At 36.9% G+C, this 27,502-nt stretch overlaps 1 protein-coding gene across 5 annotated transcripts in view; it reads left to right on the top strand.

The window, feature by feature from the left end:
• The window catches only part of YTHDF3 (YTH N6-methyladenosine RNA binding protein F3), a 38,861-nt gene extending 23,284 nt beyond the window's left edge, over positions 1 to 15,577 (top strand). For all 5 annotated transcript variants that reach the window (XM_045789024.2, XM_045789022.2, XM_045789021.2 and 2 more), the window contains one exon: positions 12,453 to 15,577. In XM_045789024.2, coding sequence (XP_045644980.1) covers positions 12,453 to 12,476 — 24 coding nt within the window. In that variant the 3' untranslated portion in view covers positions 12,477 to 15,577. The remainder of the gene's footprint in view (positions 1 to 12,452) is intronic.
• The last annotated feature ends 11,925 nt before the right edge of the window (positions 15,578 to 27,502 follow it).

Genomic DNA, 27,502 nt, shown 5'->3' with positions numbered 1-27,502 from the left:
AGACACACAAGAATGAAGATAATAGTAAAAAAGACTGGGAGCAACCTAAATGTTCATCAACAGGAAAATAGCCAAAATACATTGGTGCCTTAGTAATATAGTGGAATGATTGAGCATGCAACAATATATGTGAATCTTTTTTCCTTCATTTTTTTGTTTGGAAATAATTTTTAATTTATTTGGAAGAGTAAGAATAATATGTGAAACACTCATGTGCATTTTATCCAGATTAACCTATTAACATTCTTCCCTGTTTGCTTTATGTGTGTTTTTTTTTTTTTAACAATTTGAGAGTAAGCGCCATATATCATAGTTCTTTACCCCCAAAAAGTATGGCGTATATTTCCTAAGGATAAGGATACTCTCTTATAACCACGATACTCTTATCAGTTGATCCACAGTGTCCTTTATGCCTTTTTTCTAGTATAAGATCTGGGCTAAGATCAGGGAGAGGAACTAGAATAGCCCACACAATTTTGAATAGTAAGAACAACTTTAGAAGGCTTATACTAATCTGACCCCAAATCTTTGCCTTTCCTTGGTTTGGGAAGATTTTTTCCTATGGTTTTGCATAGTTTTTAGTTTTAAATTTTGCATTTGGGTCTGTGGTTATAGTAACTTTCTTTCATTTCTCTTTCTAGTGTGTTCATGTTTTTCATTAAGTTCTTAGGCCTACTTGTGATAGAAGACAAGGACTTGAAGAAGCTAATTCCATCTTCTCATCACTGGGTCTTTAATCGACTTTTTCTTTGTTTTTTCTTCTGGTTATTTTGACAGTGGAGGAAGTCCCCGGGTTACCTTGCCAGCAAAGCACCCAATGGAAGAGTCTGCTAGACATCCTGTCAGGTTATATAGTACTTAGAAAGTCATGCTCTGTCGTTTAGAGTAAGGGATATTGGTGAAACTTAAAACTGAAGAGAAATCCATGCTAGTTATCAAAGTATTTGCCTAGTTCTTCATTCTTAGATTTGAACACATACTTTTGATATATTTGATTAAAATCAAGCTTAATGACAGAACAGCCAAGATGGGCTCACTAAAAGAATTTAGGGAGCAGAAGATAATTTAAAATATAAAACAAAATTTAATTTGTTGTGAGGATTCATATGTAAAAAGAAAACCAGAAAATGTTCTTAGAAATGAGAAATATGAATGTCAAAATAAAAAAATCAGTGAGCAGCAGATAATAAAATGTTCATGTTTTAAATCCAGTTGATCTGAAATTTCAAATCAAAGAAATTTCCAAATGTGGAGTAATAGAGATGAAAAATACATATAAAAGGTGAAAGACGTGATGGAAAGATGGGAGAGGCCGGCTGTCTTTCTAAAGGAGTTTTGAAAGAGGATAGGGAAAAGCAAAGGGAAGAATGATTAGAGAAAAATGCCCAAAGACAAAAGATACATGTTTTCAGAAGGAATGGGCTCAAGCTCAGTAACTAGCAGGGTTATTTCAAATTGAAAAGAACGAAAGGCAGGATAAAGAGAAAATCTTAAGCTTTCTGAGCCAAAGACAAATTACCTACTACAGACGAAGGAGAATCAGATTATCATCAGAATTTTTCCATCTACAACTCTGGATACTCATACAGAAAATCTTATTTCAGAGTGGAGGGGAATGGGGTATGTAGAATTATGTTCTTACAGATGAGTGTCGCATTATATCATTGAAGGGGAAATGCAAAATAAAGATTTCAGGTGTACAGGAGTCGCCACATACCCTTCATGAGAAAGTGACCTGAAAGGTTTTTCAGCAGAAAAAGGAATTCAAGAAAGATGACACCTGGTAACTGCTTATACTAGAACAAATATCTTTCAACGGGAACTGTGCACCAGATAGGTCTTCATTGTATGTAGTTTATCTTAGGAATATAAGCATCTCCACTCAGTCTGTTAAATTGGCACTGTGGTCTTTGAAGCCTGACAAATGAAACAAGCCCTCAGTGGGGAACCACTGACCTTGGAGAAGTGAAGGAAGTTAAAAAGAAAATAACATTTCTAGCTAATCATGTTCTCATTGGAACATAAGCTGTGTGAGAGCAGGGCTTGCTTTGTTCTCTGCTGAATCCCTAGCACCTAACGACTGGCACATAAGTAGTAATTTGTTAAATGAGTAAATGCTTTGAAGAATCTCTTTCCTTCTGGAAAGTTTGAATGTCCTTGAGTTTTTATTTATTGGTTTAAATTGCTGTACTCTTTTTTATTTAGGAACTATGTACTGATCATTCAGATTATATAATGAATGCTGCCTCTTGGTTTTTCCATCTGTAGAAATGGACACTAGCATATAAGAGATTTAATTATAGTTAGAACAAAATGGTATGAGATGGAATGGGAAGGAAAGATTTGAGGAAGAGTAAATGCAGTATTTTTCTCATCTTTCTGAAGGTAACAGAATTGTTTAAAGATGATATAGCAAACAATTGTGCCTTGCATATTATTTAGAGTCATAAAGACAATCACTAAAACTAAAAGAGTGTGGCTTCTAGTGTAAAAAGGGAGAAGAGGAGAACATCCATCCGCTGTGGTAAATTACTTAATCATATACAATGGGAATTGATAGTGTCTGCATTGAGAAAACAGGAAATTGATGTATTAGTGTGCTACTTAAAGTTATAGCGGATAACCCATTAGGAGGAACTTAAAATAGAAAGGGCTAGAGGTGGATAGGGGAGCTTACTTTTTACTTTAACTTGCTCTTTGTCCTTATTACTTCTAATGATAAACCTTGTTTAATTGGAAAATGAAAGAAAACAAAGAACTAATAATGTTCTGAGTGTAAATGTACAGATAAATTCAAGTAGTCTTCACGGCAGAATTTACTTTTGACTATTCAGAAAATCCTTCTATTGAAATTTTACTTCTGTTGTACTTGATTGTGAGTCATTTAGCTCCTACTAGTTTCTTTCATTCTTATAAATCCTTATTGATCAAGAAACATAATCTCAAGTGAAATTTTTTGTTTAATATCTCTTATCTCCCTATAGAAATTAGAATTTTCAGTTGCCTGTAACTTTGAGATGAATTTCCAAAATATGGCATTTACCTATTCGCACAGAAAGAGATGAAAACCTGCAGTTTATGTAGAATTAAGCAAGGCATAATTATACTAAAATCCTTATTGAATGATTTTAATTTCTGGAATCTTCTATGTACTTTAGTCCTGTATACTATTTTATATTAGGTATTTTCAAAGAGTAAGTTTTAGTACCTCATATAGTATTTTTCTTAATGGGAATAATTTTGAATCTGAGATTGATAGGTCTGTCTCAGAGTGACCAAGTTTTTGTTAACATACAAGAAGTCAGTTCAACAATAACTATACCTGTGACAACAGTAAGCATTTCCCCGGCAGTTCTGTACTTCTTTTTCTCAAGTAGAACATTTAGTTTAATGCTTTCCCATTAATCAAATTATAGTTCTTAGGATCAAGAATGAGTCAAAGTCTGTGCGCGACTACCTTTTGGTAAGTTTTTTTTATGGATGACTTTTTTTTTTTTAATGGATGGACTTCCTTTTTATTAGTGAGTTGATTATGATTAACAGAAACAAATTCAGTACGTAAAATCTTTTCCTTTGATCTTTACTGTAAATTTTGGAGAATATTTCTTTGGGAAGTAGATTTTGGCACCTGGATACCATAAACTTTTTATTTTATTTTATTTTATTTTTAAGTAGGCTCCACACCCAACGTGGGGCTTGAATTCATGACCCTAAGAGTCGCATGCTCTACTGACTGAGCCAGCCAGATGCCTGGATACCATAAACTTTTATATTGCATATTTAAGTGGCAAATTCTCTGTTAAAACATTGAATGACATTTTGTATATTCAATATGGTACAGTTAAAAAAAAAGATGACACAGTTTTAATTGTAGTAGATTCTGTTTTGAACTTGGTAAATATTCTTTGTAGGCCAGAGGTGGGAAAAGAGGTGCTTTGATTTAACATTTTATAATACCGATTTGTTTTTATTTTTTTCTCAGATTAATATTGTTGCCCCATAGGAGAGTTAATAGTGGCTGTATTCTGTTCCAGTGCTTATAAAGAATTTTAGGAGTTTAGTAAATGAACTATCTGTAGTTTACTGGATTAAGTATAGATCTTTCGGAAATACTTCTTTCATATCTATTATGGTATGAACAGTCATCATTTAATTTAATGATATGTCAGTTACTTATTTTTTGTGAGTAGCAAATATATGATTACTGCAGGAACATATTTAGGTTAATATGAAATATCTTTTTTAAGTTTCAGGAAGTAATTTAAATTGTTGAATTATCTTTCCTATTTACTTAACAGTTTATTTTAAAATTTTGATGTGCAATTTCTTAATTTAGAAATTTACTTATATTGCACTCTGTTTACTGAGAGAAACTGACTTTACTGTTTCTTGGCAGAAAACTTTGAATTTATTGAAAGCTATTTCAACTCTTACACATTACACATTTAATACTGACGGGTTTTTTTGGATTTGAAATAACAGGGAATAAAGATTATAGGATATATAATAAAAGAACTAAGATATAAAAAAGCTACTAGTGAACAATTCCACTTGTAAATGAAAGTCTGGAATGTAATAATGTTATTACTTTCATTTTATTGTGAACAGACTAAAATCTGATCCAAAATGGAATTGCGTATGGATTCCTTTGTTTGGCTTTCAGAGCTTCTGTTCCTGGGTCCCCAGACCCGCCTTTTTATGTGAGAAAACTAGCATACATGTTGTATTCTGGTCAACCTATATCACCATATATTTTGATCCTGTATGTTCTTTTCTTAACTGTGATCCCTTATTGAGTCAACAGATAAATATTAAATGTTAGCAGTGAGCCACTGAAGATAAATAGCCCTTTCTTTGTGGAACTCAGTCTGCTTGGACAGACAGACATTCACTTTCTCTCAGTGAAGTTTTGTATTTTTCAGTGTTGGGGACATGTGCATGTCTCTTGATGAATTTATTCTAAGTATACATATGTAGTTCTTAATTTTTAATTTTTTTAGTATTTTATATTCTTTAATGCTATCGTAAATGTAACTGTAATATCAGTTTTTTCTGTTGTTCATTGCTGGTTTATAGAAAAATTTCGTGTCCTGTGACTTTCATAAATTCACCTATTAGTTCTAATAGAACATCCTTAGGATTTTCTGCCTAACAGTCATATTGTCTGTAAAGAGAGACCATTTTATTTTTGATCTTTATGCTTCATTTTTGTATGTGATTTTATTTTTAATATAGTGTGACTTAAATGTGAAATTAAGTGAAGACTCTAAAACCAAAATAAGGCTACACATCAACAAAAAAATTAATTTAGTGTGATGAGTGATGTTATGTGTTGTCGAAATTAAATCACAGCTCTAAACATGAATTAGTACCAATTCCAAGACTTCTTAGAATCATGTTGTTACTCTCATTTGGACCTAAATTAACACATATTATGGCTGTTCTCCACCATTTTTCACTATTTGAACTTAATTCTTAACTCTTCCATTTTCTAGTACACTTTGAAATTACGTGATCCTCGGTACAGATGAACTGTTTATAAATTATTGGACTGCATATACTTATTCAAACCTGAAATGCTTCTTTATTCTGTAAATGCAGACTTGGGCACTGGAATCTGTTAAAGCAGTTTTTTTATTATGGTGTGGTCACGCAGAGGATCAAGAATTGGCTTCTCAAAACAGAACCTCCAAAGCATAATCGTTATCCTTTCCCTTGATGATTTTTTAATTTTGAATTTATTTTACAGTATAAAATTGGTCTGTTTCCTTTATATTCTTTGTCTTTTGCTTTCTTAATGCAAAATGATTGATCATATTTTTGGGACAGTGCAGGTCGGAAGCTTATCTCAGTATTAAAGCACTTTAATAGATCTGGACAAATGTACAGGCTTTTGAACAGCTGGGGGTTTTATCCATCTGTTACTGCCCTTGTTCTTCTCTCTAGTGTAAAATTTTTCAGTCGTGTAAGCCAATCTGAGTAGATTTTATTCCTGGTAAGTAATTAATTTTCCAGTGAATCTATTGTATGTTTCAACTATAGTCATTCTTCATCTATAATTTTGTCTTTTTTTGAAACATGCCTATCCCCCCCCCCACTTTTTTTAATTTAAAAATGAAGTCTGATAATTTACTGGTTTTAACTTTGAGGCAGATTTTAACACTTATCCCATAAACGATAAAAAGAGAAGCTGGACAGCCATTAAATTAACAATACCCTTTAGAACATTTATGTATTTCATATTTCTGTAGCAGTATGGTATTTAATATATTTGGGAGTTGTATTTTTCTAACTTTTTATTATGATTTTTTAAAACTTTATTTTGAATAATTTTTAGATTTTACAGAAATGTTGCAGAGATAATACAGGATGTTTCTGTATATCTAGTTTCTCCTAATATTGGTATGTTACATAATGCTAGTGTGTTTATCCAAACTAAGAAATTAACATTGGTATGGTACTGTTAACTACAGACTTTTTTCCAGATTTCCCCACTTTTTCCACTGATGTCTCTTTTGTTCCAGATCTGGAAAACCAGTTTTGCATTTAGTTTTTATGTCTCCTTAGTCTTCTCTAAGCTATGACAGTTCTCTGTCTTTTCTCATCCCTCATGGCTTTAACATTTTTGAAGACTACTGGTCGGTTATTTTATACGGTGTCTTTCAGTGTCAGTTTGCCTAATGCTTTCTCATGATTAGACTGAGTTTGTGGGAAGAATACTGTATAGTGGTGTGTCCTTCTCATCTGACTATAGGACTATAGGTGACTTTTACTACTCACTGATACTAATTTTGATTACTTGGTTAAGGTCGTGTCTGCTAGGTTTCTCTAATGTAAATATCCCTTTTCTCCCTTTGCATACTCTGTTCTTAGAAGCAAGTCAGAATGTCCAGCCCCACACTTTACAGGAGGAAAAGCAAGCTCCACCTCATGCAGGAAAGAATATTAAAGAATTTGTGGATTTTTTTATTGTTATTTTAGTTGTTATTTAGCTCTTGTATCTGTTCTTTTTCCTACTTCTAGAATATTCATTTTGTCTGAGATTTATCCTATAATTCTCTTATTTTTTTCTTTGTGATTTCCAGCTCTCTTTCCTGCTTTGCAATCAAGGTAATTCTCGGACTTAATATTTCTACTCCTTAAATGAGGCAGTGACCATTTTCCCCTTTAATTCAATCTACTGAAACTTTCAATTTGAAAGTCAGATTTTTAAGCTAGACAAAAGGTGTTTGTTGCATTTGGGCCTCAAGTGACCGCCTGCCTGCTTTCTCTCTCTCTCTCTCTCTTTCTCTCTCTTTTTTTCCCTCCAGGTATTCACTGGGTCTTTCAGCAGTTCTGTTTTATTGTGCTTATGTTCCTAGTGCTTATTCTCATTTTCTTTTTGGATGGTGTGGCTTCTTACACAGTTGCTTTTTCCCTTGTGGCTTATGTAATCTCAGGTCTGGTTACTGAAATATCACTAATAGTGATAAACCTACCAGTGATTACAAGGAAATAAGTTATTTACTTGTAGCATTAAGGGCAAGCTGTCGGCCCCTCTGAGGGCACTGACGAAAATTTTGTTTTCCCGCTGTTTCGTAGGTAGGGAAGTCTTAGCTCATCCATTATGCTCTGTCAAAAAGGCATGGGTTGGCAAGTACACTTCCTCCTGGAGCTCATCTCCACAGGCCAATTTCTGCATCTGGGCCTTCGGATCACATACTAGTCTCCAGTGTCTGCTCAGTTCGAGGTGGGGAAGAAGCCCAATACCAGAGACTCAAAAGCCCTCAAATCTCTGAATCTGTCTGGTCGAGGCCAGCTCTGTTAATGGAAAATGAGAGATGGAGGGATCCCTCTGCAAACTGTCTTTTGAATTGTCAGTCATTATTAAAAGTGAAAATTCTGTGAGTCACTTTGGAAAGTTTGTGTCCTAAAGAGTGTGTGTTTAAAATGCCTTCTTCTGAACTATCAATGAAGACACAGTCCTTTAGGTGTACCGGACCATGGCTCCTTTTGTATAATTCGGGTTTTCTTTCTCCCTGTGTTACTTCCCAGCAACACACCAGTACATGTAGTTTATAATGTCAGCTGTGTAATATATAGTCCATTTTAGAATAGCACAAGAAGTTATCACTGATAGCTCCATATTGCTTAGTCTCATATTTCTAGTGGTCTGTGGTTGATAGCATGCCCATAGATAGCTCATTATATTTAAATACTTATTTAATATTAACAGTGTCAGTCTCAGTTCTAGATCATGTTAACATAAATGCGGGTTTTGATGTCTTAAAGCCAAGGTATTGACCATATTCAGGAAGATCTGAGTTTTGATGGACGTTTACTATGTTGAGGGCTTCCAAATTTGTATACCCACCCCGGACCTTTCCTCCTATCTCCAGACTCATATATCAAACTGCCTATTTGACATCTTCTCACAGCTGTTTAATAAGCATCTGAAACCTAATATAACTCCCCTGTTTCTTTGCCTGCCCCAAACCTTCTCTGTCTGTGTACAGGGCACCACTGCCCTTCTAGTTACGGGACTCATTTTTGATACTTTTCTCACTCCGCATCTACTCACAGTTGATATATCAGTAAGTAAGTCTTGTTGATTCTGCTTTCAAAACATACCCCGGATCTGAGCTCTTCACTAGCCCTGTATCTTTTATCCCCATTGAAGGGCTGTTATTATTGTACTAGATTATTACTGTGCTGGCCTTACTGGCCTTCCTGTCCTCACCTTTGCTCCTCTACACTCTGTTACCAGCAAAACAGCCTTTAAGAGATCCTTTTGTGACAAGTGAGACTAGACTGTTACTGTTTCATTCTTCTCTTGACAGTGTTAGTATCAAAGTATTGCTAACCTCAAAATACTCAGGAACTATTCCCCCTTTTTCTAGTCTGTGGAATAGTTGGTGTTAAGTTTAGAATGATCAATTCTAGGACAATTAGTTAAATGCACGTCTTAAAACCATGTGAGTCTGGGGGCTCTTGGCTGACTTTTGTTCTCAGGGTCTTGAGTTTGAGCCCCACGTCACGTGTAGAGATTACATGCATGCATGCATGCATACATATGTACATAACAAACAAAAACATGAGCCTGGTGGGTTTTCGTGCGGGGTAGATTTTTAATTGTTGGTTAATGTTCTTTAGTTATTACAGGTCTCTTCAGGTTTTCTGTTTATTCTTGAGTTTGATTTGGTAAATTGTATGCAGGTAAATTATATTTTTAGGAAGTTGCTTTAAAAGGTTTTTTTTGCTTATTGGCATGAGTAGTATTTTTACTTTTTAGTTGTATCAGTCTCATGATATTAAACGCATCTTCTTTTTAAATCAGTCTTTCCGGAGATTTTTTCTATTGTTAGGGTTTTTTTTTTTCTCCCAAACACTAGCTTTCCCCCCCAAACACCAATTTTTATTCTCTTTGGTTCTCTTTATTCTTGTTTTCTGTTTCATTATTTTCTACTGCTATCTTATTTCATTCCTTCTACTTTTGGGAACTTATTACTCATTTCCTAACATATTGAGTTGGATGATGAGCTCATTATTTTTCAGCCCTTTTTTTTTTTTTTTTTTAGTTTTGCATATGTAAATTCCTAAGTGTTTGGTGGGGCTTAGACTAAGCATTTTCATTGTACTGATGTAAAATTTTTTGAATTTCCATTGTGATTTTTTGGGAGACTTTTAGAAGTGTGTTTTTAGAATTTCCAAATGTGGGTAAGGTGTTTTGTTGTTTATCTGTTTTGCTTCTAAAACTGATGTCAGAAAATGTGATGTTGCATGACGTGGACTCTTTGGTATTTAATGAGATTTGCTTTCCAGTCCGCCATATAGTTGCCTTTTGTGGTTGTTCAGTGTATACCCTATAATTGCCTCAGTTTTCTATATTATGTATATTCAGTCTATATTTTTACTATTTCTGCTTTACCAATTACTTAGAGAAATGTGTTAAATTCTATAATGAGAAGACTGTCAAATTTTCTTTATAATTCTGACAACTTCTAATATATGTAAAGTTTTTAGTTTAATGTTAGTTTATTTTTAAAATGTCTGTTATTTAGTATGTAGTGACCGTTTTATCTCCCAGCAATGGTTTTTGCCTTCAAATCAGTTTTATCTGGTATTAATATAGTTGTTTCAGTCTTTATTTGGTTTGTGTTGTCTTATGTCTTTTCATTACTTTTAACTTTGTGTCCTTAAGTTTTGTTTTCTTGTAATCATGTATAACTGGATTTTTGAAACATCTGAATTGCTATGTTTTCATTGATGAACATACATTTTTTCGTTGCTTGATACAAATGTGTATTTCTGCTGTCTTATTTTGTACTTTCTAATTAAATCTAGATCATTCAAGCCCCTCCCCACCCCCGACCCATCTGTTCTATTGGATTGATTTTTTTAAATTTTCCTCTTTTTCTGTCCACTGAGTTAGAAGTTACGTATTACATACATAAATTTATTATAATATATGTGTAATTTATATATTTTAAATTTGATCCAAAGTGCATAGTTGATTACTGTTCAAACTGAAATAGCGTCTCTAACTTCCATTTAAATAATACATGATCCTCATTGATACGTCTGATCATCTCCCTTGAGTTAAAGTTCTTTGTCTAACATATCCTTAAATAGTGCCATTTTTTTGGTCTGTACTTTTGGGGCTCTTCATGGAGTTGATGAATTTGTCTAGTTTTTTATATCTGGCTAATTAAAGCAGGCTTCAGGATTCATACAAATCTATTTGTTTCCCTCAGTTTAGAACTGAATTTATGTTTAGGCTGGTTTTTTTTTTTTTTTAAAGATTTTATTTATTTATTTATTTATTTGACAGAGGTAGAGACAGCCAGCGAGAGAGGGAACACAAGCAGGGGGAGTGGGAGAGGAAGAAGCAGGCTCCCAGCGGAGGAGCCTGATGTGGGGCTCGATCCCATAACGCCGGGATCACGCCCTGAGCCGAAGGCAGACGCTTAACCGCTGTGCCACCCAGGCGCCCCTAGGCTGGTTTTTTAAAAGCGTAAGGCCTTTATAAAATAAGACTACTCTTCCTGGTACTAAATTCTCGTTTTGTCTTTTTTTTATATTGTTGGATTTTTGTTTTTGTTTATCCTTTTGAAATATGATTAATTAGCTAGCTTTGTGTCTTTCATTTTGTTTAATTTCAGAGTCTTCCAGTGATAATGTGTGTATAAGATTATTTGTAGCTATCATGTAGTAGGGCATTTATTTTATTAGCTTTATAAAATACTGTTCTTCAAGGTCTAGGAGTAAATTAAAATTAAAAAGAAAGGAATTTAGTAACAAAGAACTTAAAAGTTCTCTTTGGAACGTAAAGTAACAGTTTTCTGATGCTGTCACAGGATGGGAAACTAATTTGACCATTTGCAAAGTGTATTCATATTTATTATAGAACATGTATTACTCATGGAAAAATAAAAATGGTAGTAGTGAAAAAAGAGAGAGTGAGTCATAATTTGTTTAAACACAGGTGGTTTTCAGAGTATGTTCTCTGGACCAGCAGTGTCTGGATCACCTGTGAACTTGTTAGAGGTACAAACTTAGAGGGGTAGCTGGGTGGCTCAGTCGGTTAAGCATCTGTCTTAGGCTAGGGTCATGATCCCAGGGTCCTGAGATCGAGCTCCGCATCGGGCTCCGTGCTTGGTGGGGAGCCTGTTTCTCCTCCCTCTGCCCTGCTGCTCCCCCTGCTTGTCTGCTCTCTCTGTCAAATAAGTAAGATCTTTAAAAAACAAACTAACAAACAAACAAAACCAGCAAGGTGGTGCAAACAAACTACATGGTGCATTCACTTGATAGACATGCACAATGCTGGTCGTCCTTTTTTCACAGAAGTACTGTAGATAAATATTTGGTTAATAAACATCGTGTAAACATCACTCAGTCTTACTTTTGTTCAGGGGATATTCACTTTCTTAAAGGAATTAAAAAATAATCATGTTTCTTGATACGAGAAAGTTACAATAATGAATGTGGGAATGTGATATAGAGGAAGTTTGTGATTGAGAGTATTTTTTAATTAACACTAGAATCTCAGTGTAAGGCAAGTTGAATGCAGTTTAATGCAACTCTTCCTTTCCTCCTAACTCTACCTAGCCGATAGTTTTCAAATTGCTACAGAGGCCTTTTAGTCTATTTGATACCTCACCATTAAGAACTCATTAAAATGCCTAAAAAGACATTCCGTATTCTCACCTTAAACAGAATCTCATGGGGAGGTAGGGCTGTGGAGAGGGCCATACTCTCCTGAAATAGGTCTTTGTATTTAGATTGCTTTATTTTAAAATGTTTTGTGATAACCATCCCTCTGTGGTGTGTACAGGTAGTAGTAAATCTTTTTTAATTACTCCAGTTAGTAGTTGAAGAAGTTTTTATGAAGATGGTGGGCATTATCGTACAAATAATTACAATTTTTAAATAATGATAGTATTTTATTAAAATTCTTTGTGTTTTTCTTTCAGGAGAGAAATAGAAACAAACAATAACCATATGAAGATGTCCTGTTAGAATTACAACACTAATGATGTAGACTCTGGAAATGCCTAATAAGTCAAAGAAGACGTTATTAAAGCTTTTTTTCTGCTTAAGGTGACATCTTTGAACTCTAACACAGAATTGACTCTTCTTGTAATGGTTTTCATCAGCGCATCTGCCCTTATACTCTCACCAAACACACTTGAGAACTGTAACTTCGTCAAGCACTTTCTGTCCTGAAGCTTTTACCAGTATCTGCTGTCTTTTGTAATTATGCATCCTAGCTAAGGCACAGAAGACTGAATGAATGCAAGGATTCATTAACTCTTTGAATTTGTTAAATACTAACAGTTAACCATTAGAAGTGGTTCAATGATGTAAGAGTCACACTGCTTCAACTTTTTCTTTGTTGTAGTTTTTAAATTGTCAATTTTTAGCTATTTGACAGATTAAAAGCAAAATAATCATGCCATATTTAGTCCTGGAGTTCGAGTCTAAATGTTTATGTGAAAAATTATTGTAGTAAACTTTTAATATGGCAAAGCAACCTTAAGCTCTATTTTAGCCAAATGAAACATAATCTGAAATTATATTAGAACATTTCCCTTGTCTTCAAACTGTTTGGTGTAACAGAATATTGATATGCAGCTTGGTGGATTTCACCAATTAATGCACATTCTTCTCCCCTCCTTCCCCCAATAATATGTATACTGAAAAATGTGCATTTGTCTGAGGAATTATTTTGTTTGCTACCACTTAATGAATCTCAAAATTTTGAGTAAATGTACCTCAGTCTAATCAGACTTTTTATGACCTTTATAACTACATTTAAAACCCTTAATTCCTATTTCTGGGTGTTTGCGAGCCTGATTGCTATCATGAAGTAAAAATTTATTACTCTAGGTATTCACTAGCTAAATAAACATAGTTCTTGTTTAGCAAGCATATACTGTTCCTCAACTCTTTTCTCCAGCTTTTGCAGTGTCCTGGCATCCTTAAAATACTTTGAAAATATGGCCTTGATCCATGGATTAAATCAGTATCTAAGTGAATGTGTTGATGTTTTATTGATCAGATCTATATAAATGGGAATACAGCATATATCTGGGTATTCTTATAGTTATCTTTTTAACATCTTATTTTTTTCATTAATTACATATCAACATTAATTTTGTAACTTGAAGCAAATTGATTTTGTATAATTAAATGTGTCACGCATCTGTATTAACTGATTTGATGGCATAAGGTTATGAAGATATTGTCCTGCCCCTTATATTACTGTTCCAAAAGGAGAAAACTATGTAGAAAGATACATTAAGGGTGAAAATAGCAATATAGTAGATCTGAATACCTTGATGTTTTGCATTACTCCATTTATGTTTACATCATGTTTAGAAATGTTTTCGTTTACTATGGTCTTTGGTCACTTCGATTCAAAGTTTAGTGACAGATATTTCTTTGAGGCTTTCATTTATATAATTTTTTTGTACAATGTTTTCTTAAATGTACAAATACTGTATTCAAGTGGGAAAAAATACAGTATTTGTAGATAATCGGAGCTACTTCACAGTTCTTGGGTAGTCCCAGTGTAGTTATATCAGTGCTTACTGAAGGGAACATCAAAATGTTAGTGGTATATTACAGAATAAATACTTTCTTAAAGGAAAATTGCACCTATTTTACCTTTTTAAGAGTAAGCCATGAAATCTTATAACCTGTCTCTTAACTATTTATAATGAAGATTGGCATTTGGGTATAGTCACCAGAGCAATGTTCTACATCCCTGAGATTATAGAGGTAGGACATGTCAAAGATGATTCTTGTCACTCTGGAGGTCCTATTAGACAAAACTGTAAAGGGGTGACCTTGTAGGAAGGGTCTGAGTCCTCTCTCTGAGGTTCTCTTTTTCTTGGTGCTTTACTAGCAACTCTGAATATTTTTATAAAACTAGTTACATTATAAGTGGATTCAAACTTGTTTAATTTACATTAGGTTTCTATGTAAGAAGTGTCACTCACTCCGCAAGCAGGCTGATTGCAATAGCAGACTCTGATGTCAGATGTAGTTGAGTCGTCTATTCATGGTGAGGAGTACATCCCAGTGCCTTTAACCTGGATTTCTAATATTAAGTGAAATGGGTGCAGCATTCCTTTGGGGAAAAACAATAACAACAACAACAACAAACAAAAACACTTTTATCTTTTCAAAATTGGTAATTTTTTTCTCATTTAAGTTTTCTTCAGAGCACCTACCTTCTCTTCCTCTTTGGTCTGTCATTGTATGGCAGAAAGTTTTTTCTGTAAGTGAAATTATTACAGATTGTCTCAATAGCACAACTAACTAAATATTCTTAACTGTAGGGACCAAAAGGGAGAGAACCTGGGCTCTACAGCAGGAGACACATCATCAAATGTTGGAATAATCACAAATTAAGACATTATTGGCCCAGTAAATTTCTTGCTTAATATTTTTCCAAGATCTGGTTTGAATGTTTCTTATTAAAGTTATCTTACGTGGGTATTTTATTTTGAAAGGTATTATAGTTTGTATATTTAACAGTAAGGGGGAAAATGTAACCAAAATTAGTATTCTTTCTCTATACATATTGGTACTTGAAGATTCCTTTCGGAAGAAACCCCAGCCTTTTCCTAATTTCACTACTTAATTCCTCATTTTAACTTGAGTGATCTTTCTAATTCAAAAGCTGTGTTCTTTTTGAATACCATGCATGGGGGCTAAGCTGATGTTAAAACAGTTTGCAATAAAAAAGAATCAGCTTAAGTCATTTAATCATTTCAAGTGCATTCTGCATCCTATAAAAATAAGTTTGAAAAATTTAAGAGAATTGTGTTTTCATTAAGTTTTGCATATCTTTTGTTATGCCATGTAAATTCCCTTCTTTTTCGTATGATTAAAGAAAGGTTATGATAAAATGATTAGTTCATTTACATTCACTTGTAGCAATTACATGAGAATTTGAATTTTGTCGTGTTTGGGTTTGTTCATTCCTGTGAATGATGGTACAGTTAGGTGAGATTTTCTGTTATGGTACCCAAACTCACCATTTGGTCCTCTTTAATCTTTGAGGGTTTCAATAAAAATTGTTCACTCATATCTGTGTTTTTTCCATTTTATCTTCAAAAGTATGTATTGCCTGCCAGAAAACATAACATTTTTGTCTGTGCTGTTACGGATTTCCTGATTGACGTTTCTCTCGAGTACAAATAGATTGTATCGCTTGTTTTAGTTGGCCATTTAAATTAAGTGGGGGAATTAAAGAGAGGGAGGATAACAGTTTATCCTAATCTTTATCCGCTTCAGTGAGCTTATTGCATTACATGCTCTTACTACTAAACTTAGAGCAAAAGAGAAAGAGGCCTATTTGTTTTCCTGTAATAGGAGGAAGTGGTAGTACCAGCTGTCTAATAACCCTAATCCCCCATTCTTGGTACCAAGGAATGCTTTTCTAACAGTCTGTATGTTATCCTTTGGGATAGATAGAGCTTATGTAGATCGTGATGAATCTGGCTGGTGCATTGATTATTGGCTGGGCTCTTTATCTAAGGTACTCGTTCTGATGGGGGAAACCAGAGAGTTTAGTTTTGTGCTGTCAAAACTTTCCAGATGCGTACAGCATTGTTGGCATGTGATCGGGGCACAGTTGTACAGAATCACCCCAGGTGTCCCACACTGTGGCATCATAAGAAACCTCCTTTTTACTGGTCTTTTCCTAAAGGGAGGGTTTGCATTTCATCAGCGTATTTATATTCGAGGCTGCTCATTTGTTGTCGGGACCCTAATTCTTACCTGCCTGGCTTTATCTTGCTTAGTGATACTAGGTGTAGTAAGTCTAGTTTAGGAACTAAAATATTCTTGCTGTCAGAAGTTAATGGACCAACTCAAAGCTTTCTAATTACAGTACTTGGAATTGCATCATCTTGAGGAGTATTCTTTTCTCCTTCCTCTTGGTGTACTAGTGAGAAATAGAACTATATGTCACCTACACATGATAGTAGCAGTTTAAATACAGTTTATTTATAAATACTGCACTAAGTTCAGAATTTGTCTACTCTAATTTGAGTTACCTGTACAGCGTTGGGACTAAATGTAAATGAAGCACTATTTTTGTAAAACTTAGAATGCAAGGAAGATGTGTGAAGTTTATAACACTGATGGGTTCCTCATCCCTTCCTGCCCCCTACTTGCCCATCAAAAGAATACCCCTTACATAGAACACACTTAGGGATGTAGGTATTTGAATGCCATTTAAAAACATGATTGGCTCTATCTGACATGTCTGTGATCAGAATGGAATTATCATATAGGGGAAGAAGGTCTTAGAATTGAAAATTGAAAGACCAGACTTTGAGTCACTTCTAACTGGTAGGTTGACACTGAGCAAATTTCCTTTGTTTCAGTGCACTTACCAAGAGATTGGTGTACAGTGCATCCAAGGTTCTTTGCAGTTCTAAAGTCTTATAATTTTTTTAAAAAAGATTTTATTTATGTATTTGAGACAGAGAGTACAAGGAAGGGCAGAGGGAGAAGCAGACTCCCCACTGAGCAGGGAGCCCAAGATCATGACCTGAGCTGAAGGCAGACGCTTAACCGAATGAGCCACCCAGGCACCCCTATAATTTAGGTGTAAATAGCTTTGTACACTATGACTTATTCTAGCAATAGTGAATGTTAGGTCTTTCGAAAATAAGTTTGGAAACCAACATAATTTTTAATAGTCCTCGTTGTTTATTTTTAGAATATCAGTAATGAATACCCCAAATTAGATTTTACGCATTGTATTTGATGGGAATATGACCACTGCTTCCCTTCAATGGTTTTTGAAGTTCAGTGGTATAAAATCCCCATCTTTTCCATAGTATTGATAAAAAGAGACAAGAGAATGTGTTCCAAAGAAATCCAAGGTGTTTTTTTTTTCTATTATACTGCCATTTCACATTATCCTTATGGATTTTTTTAATACCCTTTTTTAGGATAGTTTTACAGAAAAGTTGGGAAGACAGTACAGAGCTCCTGTATATCTTGCACCCAGCTTCCCCTATTAACATCTTACATTAGTATGGTATGTTTGTTACAATTAATAGGCCAATTTTGATGATACATTATCGTCATACTTTTTGAGATTTTTAAAGTTTTAGTGAATGTCCATTTCTAGTCCAGGGGCCATCGAAGATAGCACATTACTCTTAGTTGCCATGTCGTCATGGGTTCCTCTTGGCTGTGGTGGTTTCTCAGACTTGTTTTTGATGATCTTGACAGTGCTGAGTACTGGTCAGATATTTTCTAGAATGCCTCTCTGGAGTTTTATCTTGTGATTTTTTTTTTTAAAGATTTTATTTATTATTTGACAGAGAGAGAGAGACAGCCAGCGAGAGAGGGAACACAAGCAGGGGGAGTGGGAGAGGAAGAAGCAGGCTCATAGCGGAGGAGCCTGATGTGGGGCTTGATCCCATAACGGGATCACGCCCTGAGCCGAAGGCAGACGCTTAACCGCTGTGCCACCCAGGCGTCCCTATCTTGTGATTTTCTTAGGATTAGAGTGAGGTTATGAGTTTTGGGGAGGGGAACACCCTGTAGGGAAATTGCCATTTCCATCCCATCGTATCGAAGATGCATAGCCCCAACATACACTTGTTGATGTTGACCTTGGTCACCTGGCCGAGGTAATGTTGGGTTTCTCCATTGTAAAGTCACTCTTCTCCTCCTTGCCGTACTGTGCTTCTAAAGAATCACAGTCTACACTTGAGGGGGCAGTTGTGTTCCCCCTTATCCTTGTATTTTTGAAGAGGAATAAATATAAGAATATGTTTTGTTACTACCTAGCCTCATCCCATCAGGCTGTGTCAATACATTTCCTTTTTGCTTGTACCCTTTTGGAACTCTTTTTCCACTTTCTCCTTCTTTTTTTCAACAGAACAGTTGTATATTGGAGGAATTTCAATGGAGACTCATACCTGCTCCCTGAGTTCTAAGTCTGTGTATAGAATGATGATTTTAACAAAGGGATTGAGTAAATAAATACTAATAAAGGAGATTTAGATAATGGCAAATACCTTCATCTTACGTGTATACGTAAGAACAGATGGTCAAATCTGAACAAATTCAGATTTGGCTGGGTTGAAAGCCCTGAGTTAGGAGCTAAACAGTGAGGTTACAGTGGTTCTTTCCATTAAAAAGAAAGGGTGATTTAAATAGCTTGGCATCTGTCTTTTGATGGAATTCTTTTGAAATAACTTCTGAGGCTGCTGCAAAGAGCATGGATTTTGGAGGCCTACAGACCTGTCCCTGAATCCTGGGTCCACTAAACTAGATCCAAGCCTAGATTTCCTCATCAGTTAAAAAATTAAAAGAATGAAAATAGATCCTTTTTTCAGGAGGATTAAATGACATAACATTCAGAAAGTGCTTACCAAAATCCCTGGACCTGTGGCAAACCTTCACATGTTAACTGTCCTAGCCTCTTTTATTTAGAATTTAGAGATTTAGGAGAATTTAGAATTTATTGATTACCATTGGAGATTTCTCATGGTAATCTTTCCTACTTACATGCAGTTTAGAAGTTGTAGAAAACTGATTACTTTCAATTCATAATGTTCTGTTGAGATCCGGAGAACAGTCACTTCCTGAATAAAGCTTAAATTATCATTTATCTTTGTTTTGCCAACTTTTTGGTTTCCAGAGTTTTAACTGTCAGCCATGCTTTTTCTAAATAAGTAAAATATAACAACATAAAATTAGTTTATCTGGCTAGAGCAGAGCAGATGGCAGAACGAAAGGCAAATCAGACCAAAAGGAAAGCAAATATGGGGGAATAACATAAGAAAACCTGTACACAATAGAAGAAAATTGAAGCCAAATCCCATAAGAAGAAATGTTTTGCTTTGTTACAAACAGTCCTTGATATTGATACCATTTAAGTGTATTAGTATCCAATGACCAAGCTAAAGCAATTTAGTGATGAGTTTGATGCCCTTTATTCAGGGGAAAATAATCCGTGGATTGGGCACTATGGTGCCTGCCAAGCAGTGGCGCACGCTTCCTGAAGGATTTTGGGCAAGTGCCAGTTTTACAGAATGCAAGAAGAGGCAACAAGGGAACAGGTCATGACTGGTTGGCAGGTCCTTGTTTCTTAGGTCAGGTGAGCTAGCTAAGGCTGACTTGGAGGACTGTGATTGGTGCGTGCTGGGTTTCCTCGGCAGGTGTTTCAGGTATGAGAGCAGGCTGACTTGGTTTGTTTCCTGACGGCCTGGCCACAGGGACTGCCTCCATTTTGTGGGTGCCAATATGCAGATTCACTTTGTCATTAGTAAATAGAGCTTCATTATAAACCGTAACAATTCAGAATGGAGATACTAACGTGGATGGGTTACCTCCGCGGTTCGTCGGCGGTACTGCAGTTTAGAAGCAAGAGGTATTTGACATCCTCGAAACAAGATGGCAGTTTTAACCCTTCTCATTTGTATTTGAAAGAAAGATTATATCTTGGGGTGAAATTTTTACAAATAAAACTTCAACATAATATCGCTGCATGCTAATATTGAAGCTGTGGTCTCCACCCAAGGTATTAAGTGTAGTATTTCTGCCTGGGCTTGCTGTACTCCTCTGTGAAGCACCCGTGCTTGGAGCACACTCCCACTCGCGTATCTCGTGGCTGTTCTGTGGTTTGGCCATGTGTGTATCTGCCCAAGAGTCACCTGTGCTGCTTTCTCAACTCGTTGATTCCAGTTGTACTTGTTTCTTTTATTACGAGATTTAAATATGTAAACTGATAAAATGTGACTGAAAGACTTGTTTCTATGAAAACTAAATTGACGGCTTTGGAAACACCTGGCAGAGGGGAGTTGTCTAATTACGTATAGATCAGAAAACTCTAAACACTCATCAGCAAAGTCAGAAAAATGTGCAAGTGTGCACATAGCGTGCAAGTGTATTTTCAGTTCTCACTCCTGTGGGAAATCTTAGGTGATGCATTAGAGACGAGGCCTGGTTCCTAGAAGAAAGACATCAGGGAACTCGAATCACCGGATTCCTTTTCAAAGAAAAAGTCTTGGACGTATATCAAATAGTGGGTGAATTAAAGTATACGTCTGTTTTAAATTAAAATGTTTAAAGTTTGTATCACTTCTTATGAATCCATTTCTTTTTTTTTTTTTTTAAGATTTTATTTATTTATTCGACAGAGATAGAGACAGCCAGCGAGAGAGGGAACACAAGCAGGGGGAGTGGGAGAGGAAGAAGCAGGCTCATAGTGGAGGAGCCTGAAGTGGGGCTCGATCCTGTAACGCTGGGATCACGCCCTGAGCTGAAGGCAGACGCTTAACCGCTGTGCCACCCAGGCGCCCCCTTATGAATCCATTTCTTAACTAACTTCAATTTCATTATTTAACACTGTTCATTTTTAAGATTTTAACCGAAATTATTCTTTTTAAAGTCCAAAAACTTTTTTCCCTCTGCATTAAACAGGTTAACCATTTTCTGCATGTGGCTGCATGTGTCCATGTGTAATGATAAGCTGTTATGGTATCTTCGCAAATGTAATAAAGAGAAAGAACTATTCATACCACTTAGAAAATACCATGTGCTAGCACTTACATATTTATTTCTAATATCAAAAGCGTAAGAAATGTTTTCTCTATGAAATGCCGGAGAGAAGACATTCACCCAGTTAACAGTTACTGGTATCTCCATTTACAGCCGCTAAAACCTGTCAAGTCTTGGAAACCACCTTGAGTAAACCACTTCTCTTTTGGAAAGAAAGGCACATGTTTCATTTTCTAAGAGCTTATATAAACTGATGGTTTTCCCCACATTACTTCCTTTTAATAAGGAAAAAAAAAAAAAAGGAAATCAGCCATTAAATGGTTATTTTGGAATTATGGAGCCTAGGCTTTCCAGATAGGCTTGTTTTTTCATTTTGATTTTGCTTGTTAATGTTTACGCTGTCCAGGCAATATTTGAAAGGTCACACATTAAAAACAAACTAAAAACCAATGGAATGCTTTCCTATAGCATATAAATGAAGAAATAAACTACTTATTCATTAGTATTCATTAGTATTTATTTTCACCCGGATTAAAAAGATCTTACAGAAGACCTTTGAACAGCTTCCTCTCAAAGTTTCAAATTTTAAAAAGACACTTCAATACCAAGTTTTATTCACATGGAAGTACCCATCTTCTTCTTTAGTTCATGTTTATAGTTGGGTGAGGAAACTCTTCCATTCACAGTGAGGTCTTACACTAGTTTTGAGGAAAACCTCAGATGTTGCATTATTGTGTATCTTTTTTTTTTTTTTACACCAGTCAGGACCTTTACACAGGCCCACAGTAGACATACAGATTATTTACTACCTTAAAGTGGTTTTTTGAATGGTTTTGATACCTGGATGTACTTCCCAGTACTCAGTGAACTCCATAAAGGTCCTGTTTGTAATATACAATATTCATAATATGTAATAATAATGTCAAATTTATTAACAGGTTGGGCAGCAGTACTCAAAACATTTTTGTCTCAGGATCCTGTTACACACAAATTATGAAAGACCCCAAAGAGCTTTTGTTCGTGTGGGTTATATCTCTTGATATTCACCATACTGGAAGTTAAAACAAACATTTTGAAGCAGTTGGGTTTTCATCTGTCCTGTGTTCAGTCTTTGCAGTATCACTTCTCATGTAATCCTCTGGAAAACTGGACTTGCGCCCTCCTGAGAGAATGAGAGATGAAAAGTCTTCGTATGATTATGAATATACATTTGGCCCTGCAGACCCATTTGGGGCACCACTCCTCTGGGGCACACTTTGTTGATGGGCTGGCGGTGTTCATACTCTGCTGTGTGAATGGGTTATCCGTAACAAGATCTGTCGAATCGCTTCTCGAGTTCTGTCTTGGCTAACTCCCCACCGTACACACGCCCAGGCCCCCTTACCTTCCTGCAGGTGCACGCCAGTCTTTTTCCTTTTTGATCTATGAACATAAAGTCAAAAACACATCTCAGCAGACTCATGACTAAGGATCTATTGATTCATAGCTTTTAGTCATCGCTGAACTTTTTAAACTTCATATTTCCTCACCTTATCTGATACTTTATTGCCTATAAAAATAACAGGAATGGTTTAACCAAAAATTAGTTTTGATTTGTGCCACGAAATTAGTATTGATAAGTGTGCGAAGGAGTTTTTATGAGGATACTTGTGTCTGTAGGGAAATGTTTCTTTTTATCCTGGGTCTTCCTTGTCTGCCCTAACCCCTGCCCTCCCACTCAGTCAGCATTCTCGCTGCCCGTGGCCTCTGGTTTTCTTCCAGTGCCACTGATTTAACCGGCCACGGTCCACGCAAAGGTCGTGGTAACCAGAGCCGGAGAAATTGCCCAGGAATCAGTGATTGCTGTCTCCACTTTCCTCAGCAGTGTTTTCATTACCGATTTTAGGCAGCCTGGATCCCCGCTGCGGTCCCTGCCTCCTTTCTGCCTAGTCACACTGCTCCAGTCACACTGGCTTTCTTGTCCCCTCCCCCAACCTAAGGTTCATGGCTACCTCCAAGTTTACTGTCCTCTGCCTTTATTGGGTATTCGCTCTCTTCTCTGCTAAAGTAACTTCCAGGGAGTTAAGTCCCTTATCGCCATATCTGAAGTAGTTACTCTGTTATCCTAATCTCCTACCTCCTATTTTCTTCCTAGAATTTATCTAAAACTTTTTGTGTATGGTCTTTGTTTTGTAAAAGTGTGACATTCACGAGGTTAAAGGACTTTGTCTTCTTTATTGCCATAAACCCTGCCCGGAACAGAGAGTCCTCAAGACCTGCGGGCTGAACGAGTCATTCACTCCCCCAAGCCCGTTCTTAGATTGAGGAAGGCCAACCATCGCCATGGCTGCTGCAATGGTGGCTTTCATTGCCTGGGACACGGAAGTCTGCCTCTGAACGGGGGATGCATGGAGTAGGAGAAAGTTGGTGTTGCTATTTATTGCTTGAAAGAAAGCTTGTGACATTCATTTTCCTTACCAAGGAGCAAGTTGGCTGCCTGATAACATCCCCATTTACCTTCACTATTCTTTTTAACCGCTTTGGAGAACTGCCTCCTTCCTCCCTGCCTCTCTCCCTCTCTGCCTCTGTCTTTTTCCTTCCTTCCTTCCTCCCTCCCTTCCTTCCTTCCTTCCTTCCTTCCTTCCTTCCTTCCTTCCTTCCTTCCTTCCTTCCTTCTTCCTTCCTTCCTTCCTTCCTTCCTCCCTCCCTCCCTCCCTCCCTCCCTCCCTCCCTCCCTTCCTTCCTTCCTTCCTTCCTTCCTTCCTTCCTTCCTTCCTTCCTTCTTCCTTCCTTCCTTCCTTCCTCCCTCCCTCCCTCCCTCCCTCCCTCCCTCCCTCCCTCCCTCCCTTCCTTCCTTCCTTCCTTCCTTCCTTCCTTCCTTCCTTCCTTCCTTCCTTCCTTCTTCCTTTTTCCAGAATTGCCTTCAATTCTAATTTAAATTGGATTTTCTCTGGATCAGATAAGGTGTGGGAACCCAGTGATTTATCTCGAGATCATTCAGACTGCTGAAAGGGACCTGGGAGGGGTTTCAATCACAGTTTACAGGTGAAGGAACAGGCTGGGAGGCTCTGACTTTTCTAAGATCCCAGGGAGTGAGAGAACTAGGACTTGAAGCTCAGAGTTTGTTTCCACTTCAAAGCCAAACACTTCTAAATCTGAGCCCAAACCTTTCACTTAGTTGTTGACTGACCAAACAATTAAATGCATCTGTCCATTTTCTTGTAAAATGAGAAATATTCTCACACAGATTTGTTGGAGAATGAAATGAGGAGGCACAGTGCCTGGCGGCATCGTGAAGCCCTCACTGTCAGGCCTTTCCTCCTCCCTTCCTCCCTCCTCTCCCTCCTGCCGTCCTGGCTGTCCACACGGGGAAGATCGAGTTCTTTTCCTAATTTGGCTAGTATTTCTTTCCTTCTTTGCACCCAACTGTAGATCTTCCTCAAAGCCCTGGGCTTTTCGGCCTCCACATGACCAAAAATTATCTGCACAAGTGAAATATCAAACATTTTATTTTTTAAATGAGTCTTATTTTTAAAGATTAATGTTTCCATGTTATTGAAGCATATATGTCACTTTTCAACTCAGAAATGTAATCACTTCTTTCAATGACACGAACACCTCTACCTCTAAGAGGTTTGATCATAAAATGATCATTATTTATGGTACAGGAAAGATGCTTCCAATTGCAGACAAAGTGGTGAGGATTTTATCAACTGACTCTTATGCTACCCAGCTTAATGTGATTCCAAAGTGAATAATTACAAAATAAAACAAAAATAAAACAAAAGCATTTTGAAAATTACCCAAAATGACAGCAGAGGGAGCTATTGAGGTTTGATTACATTTTTCCATTGCCCTGGTTGAGGTTTTTTTTTTGTTTTTCTTTAAACTATAATATTTTTGACTTAGGTTTTCTCATCTCAAATATCAATATGCAGGACAACCTTTGTCACATTGGAGGGTGTATATGCAGTTTGGGGGAGGGCAAAAAATGAAGCTTTTTTCCTATCTGCCGCCTCCTTCAATTCCCTTACCATCCCCAGGATTCCTATAAAGAAGGAAGGTCTAAAGTCTAAGAAAAATAATGATGATTTTACAGTGGTAATTTGAGAAATGAGTCTGCTCCCTTAGTGTGACTCTGGGTCATCAAGGTCAGCTGCTCTACTGCTCATTGTCCCACACTGTGGATTTGTCTGACTTCCTGGGACCTCTGTTGGGTTCCAAAAGACTTCCAGGGATTGCTTTTATGATCCCTATCGCTCTGCCCAGCTTCAGTTATGTGTGGCACCATATGAGATGTGGAAAGGTTAAAATTCACAGCATTTTATGAAAACCCCTCATTAGAATGGGGGATGGTTACGACCAGATCAGAGCTGCTGTGTGCGTGCACGCGTGTGTGTCGTACGTGGTGGGTGGTGGTGAGGACGTGGACGGGCAGAACCTTCGGGCTTTCTCCACAATCTTCTTTAGGTCACATCCGTGTTTTTATGCTCTACTTCTGCTCTTGAAGGTTTCGTCTTCTCAACAGTACCTACTTTCCCAGTACCCCCTAAGTGGGTCCTCAGCCTCAGAGTACCCCCCACTCCAAGCCCGTAGTCTTCATGTTTTCAGTGCTACTTTGAATTCTTCTTCTAGGAATTTCTCCTTCTGTGCATAAGTGCAGAAAATATGTGGGATGTGGGGATGCTCCTTGTAGTATTCTTTCTTTTTTTTTTTTTTTTAAAGATTTTATTTATTTATGTGATAGAAAGACAGCCAGCAAGAGAGGGAACACAGCAGGGGAGTGAGAGAGGAAGAAGCAGGCTCCCAGCAGAGGAGCCCGATGTGGGACTCGATCCCGGAACTCCGGGATCACCCCCTGGGCTGAAAGCAGACGCTTTAAGGACTGCGCTACCCAGGCGCCCCTGTAGTATTATTTCTAATAACAAATAATTAAGAAATGGGAACGAGTCTGTTCATCTAAAAAATAAACTGGAATTCCTTACAGTGAAACACTCTACAGCCATGAAAGCTTATGCGGAGAGATGCTGGTGTATTTTAAAGTAAAAAACTCTTGTCACATATGATTTGAATGACCTGTAGCACGAGTTGTAAAATCTAACACCTAATTGAAATAGAAGATTTACGTAGAATTTTAGCACATAATTTAAATGTAAAGCGATTTTTTAAAGGATTTTATAGATAAAGTTTCTGGACATATACACAAGACATTCATAACAATGGCTACTTCTGAACTTTGGTGGGAGACTTGCAGGGTATGAGGGCGGGAAGAGGAGAGGTCTTGCTCTTTGCCTTATATCGTTCTTTAGTTTGAACTAGCTACCAAGAGCTTTTACTTATAATTAACAAAGTAATTGAAATTTAAATGAATAAATCTATGATCTTCCAAGATTGAATCCCAGCATCAGTGTTTCCCTGAAACCTTTCACAACTCCTTGGTCTGATTTAGTTGGAGTTCCTTCGTGGCCACTGACTAGTAGTCTTCTTCTCTACTTGAGACTGCTTCATGCAGTAGAATTAGTAGAGGCTTTGGTGGCAGCCATACCTGGGGCAAAAGGATGTGATATTGGGCAAGATATTTAACCTCCTATAGCCTGAGTTTCTTCACCAGTAGATTGGGAACATTGATGCCATCATTGCAAGATTGTTATGGGGGCAGTGTGAACTTATGCAAGGGCTCATAGCATGATGGCAGGCAGACGGAGGTGCTCGGCAGGAGGTAACAGGTGTTTTTCTTTGAGGATGGAGACTGTTCTTCCTATTCTTATAGCCTGGACTCTGTTGAATAAATGCAGTAATGCTTTCTGCACCAGGGTTTTCTTCTGTGTCGTGACATCATTCTCTCCACTGTCGTATCAAATTGCACCTGAATTATGTCTCATTCGCTTCAAGCTGTGCTCTCAGTTAGCAGTTTGGATGAACCGTCTTGATTATGGCTTAATACCAAAGGCCAACATGTTTCCAACGGTCCTCTAATGACTTCCCTAGAAGGTGAGTCTGATGGTGACACCAAGGCGCCATATTGGGACCAGCACGTTAACAGAGACTTCTCAGTGAAGCTTCAGCCTTCTCAAACCACCTGCACAGGTAGTTTCCATGCTGCTGACCGTGTGTCTATCCGCTCCTGAGGCCATCACTGGCCTGCATCAGAGATAGTAGGTGGCTTTATAATTTTAACAGTGTCGCCCGCTCTTATGAGCTCCCCCTTATAAGGGCACTTCTCCCATACTGCTTTTTATTATGTTTTATTCTGAAATCATAAGCAGTTGTTGTCCCACAGCAGACGCTTGTCAACACAAAATTTTGAATGAATGAATGAACCCGTGATTTTTGCCCAAGTCTGATAATATTCCCAAGCACCTCATTTTATGTCATTTTGTTTAATGAGGTATAATCAAACATTTTCTTCTGCTTCTTGAGAAGCATTTAGATGTAGCAAGAGCCACTGATCAACTCGATTGTTCCGTAAAGATATAAATGCTCCTGGCGGAGCTCACTA

The sequence above is a fragment of the Ursus americanus genome, chromosome 9 (assembly GCF_024610735.1).
Source record: "Ursus americanus isolate L20-20 chromosome 9, mUrsAme1.1.p, whole genome shotgun sequence".
NCBI classification, from domain to species: domain Eukaryota; kingdom Metazoa; phylum Chordata; class Mammalia; order Carnivora; family Ursidae; genus Ursus; species Ursus americanus.
This window is presented reverse-complemented; position numbering and strand designations above follow the sequence as displayed.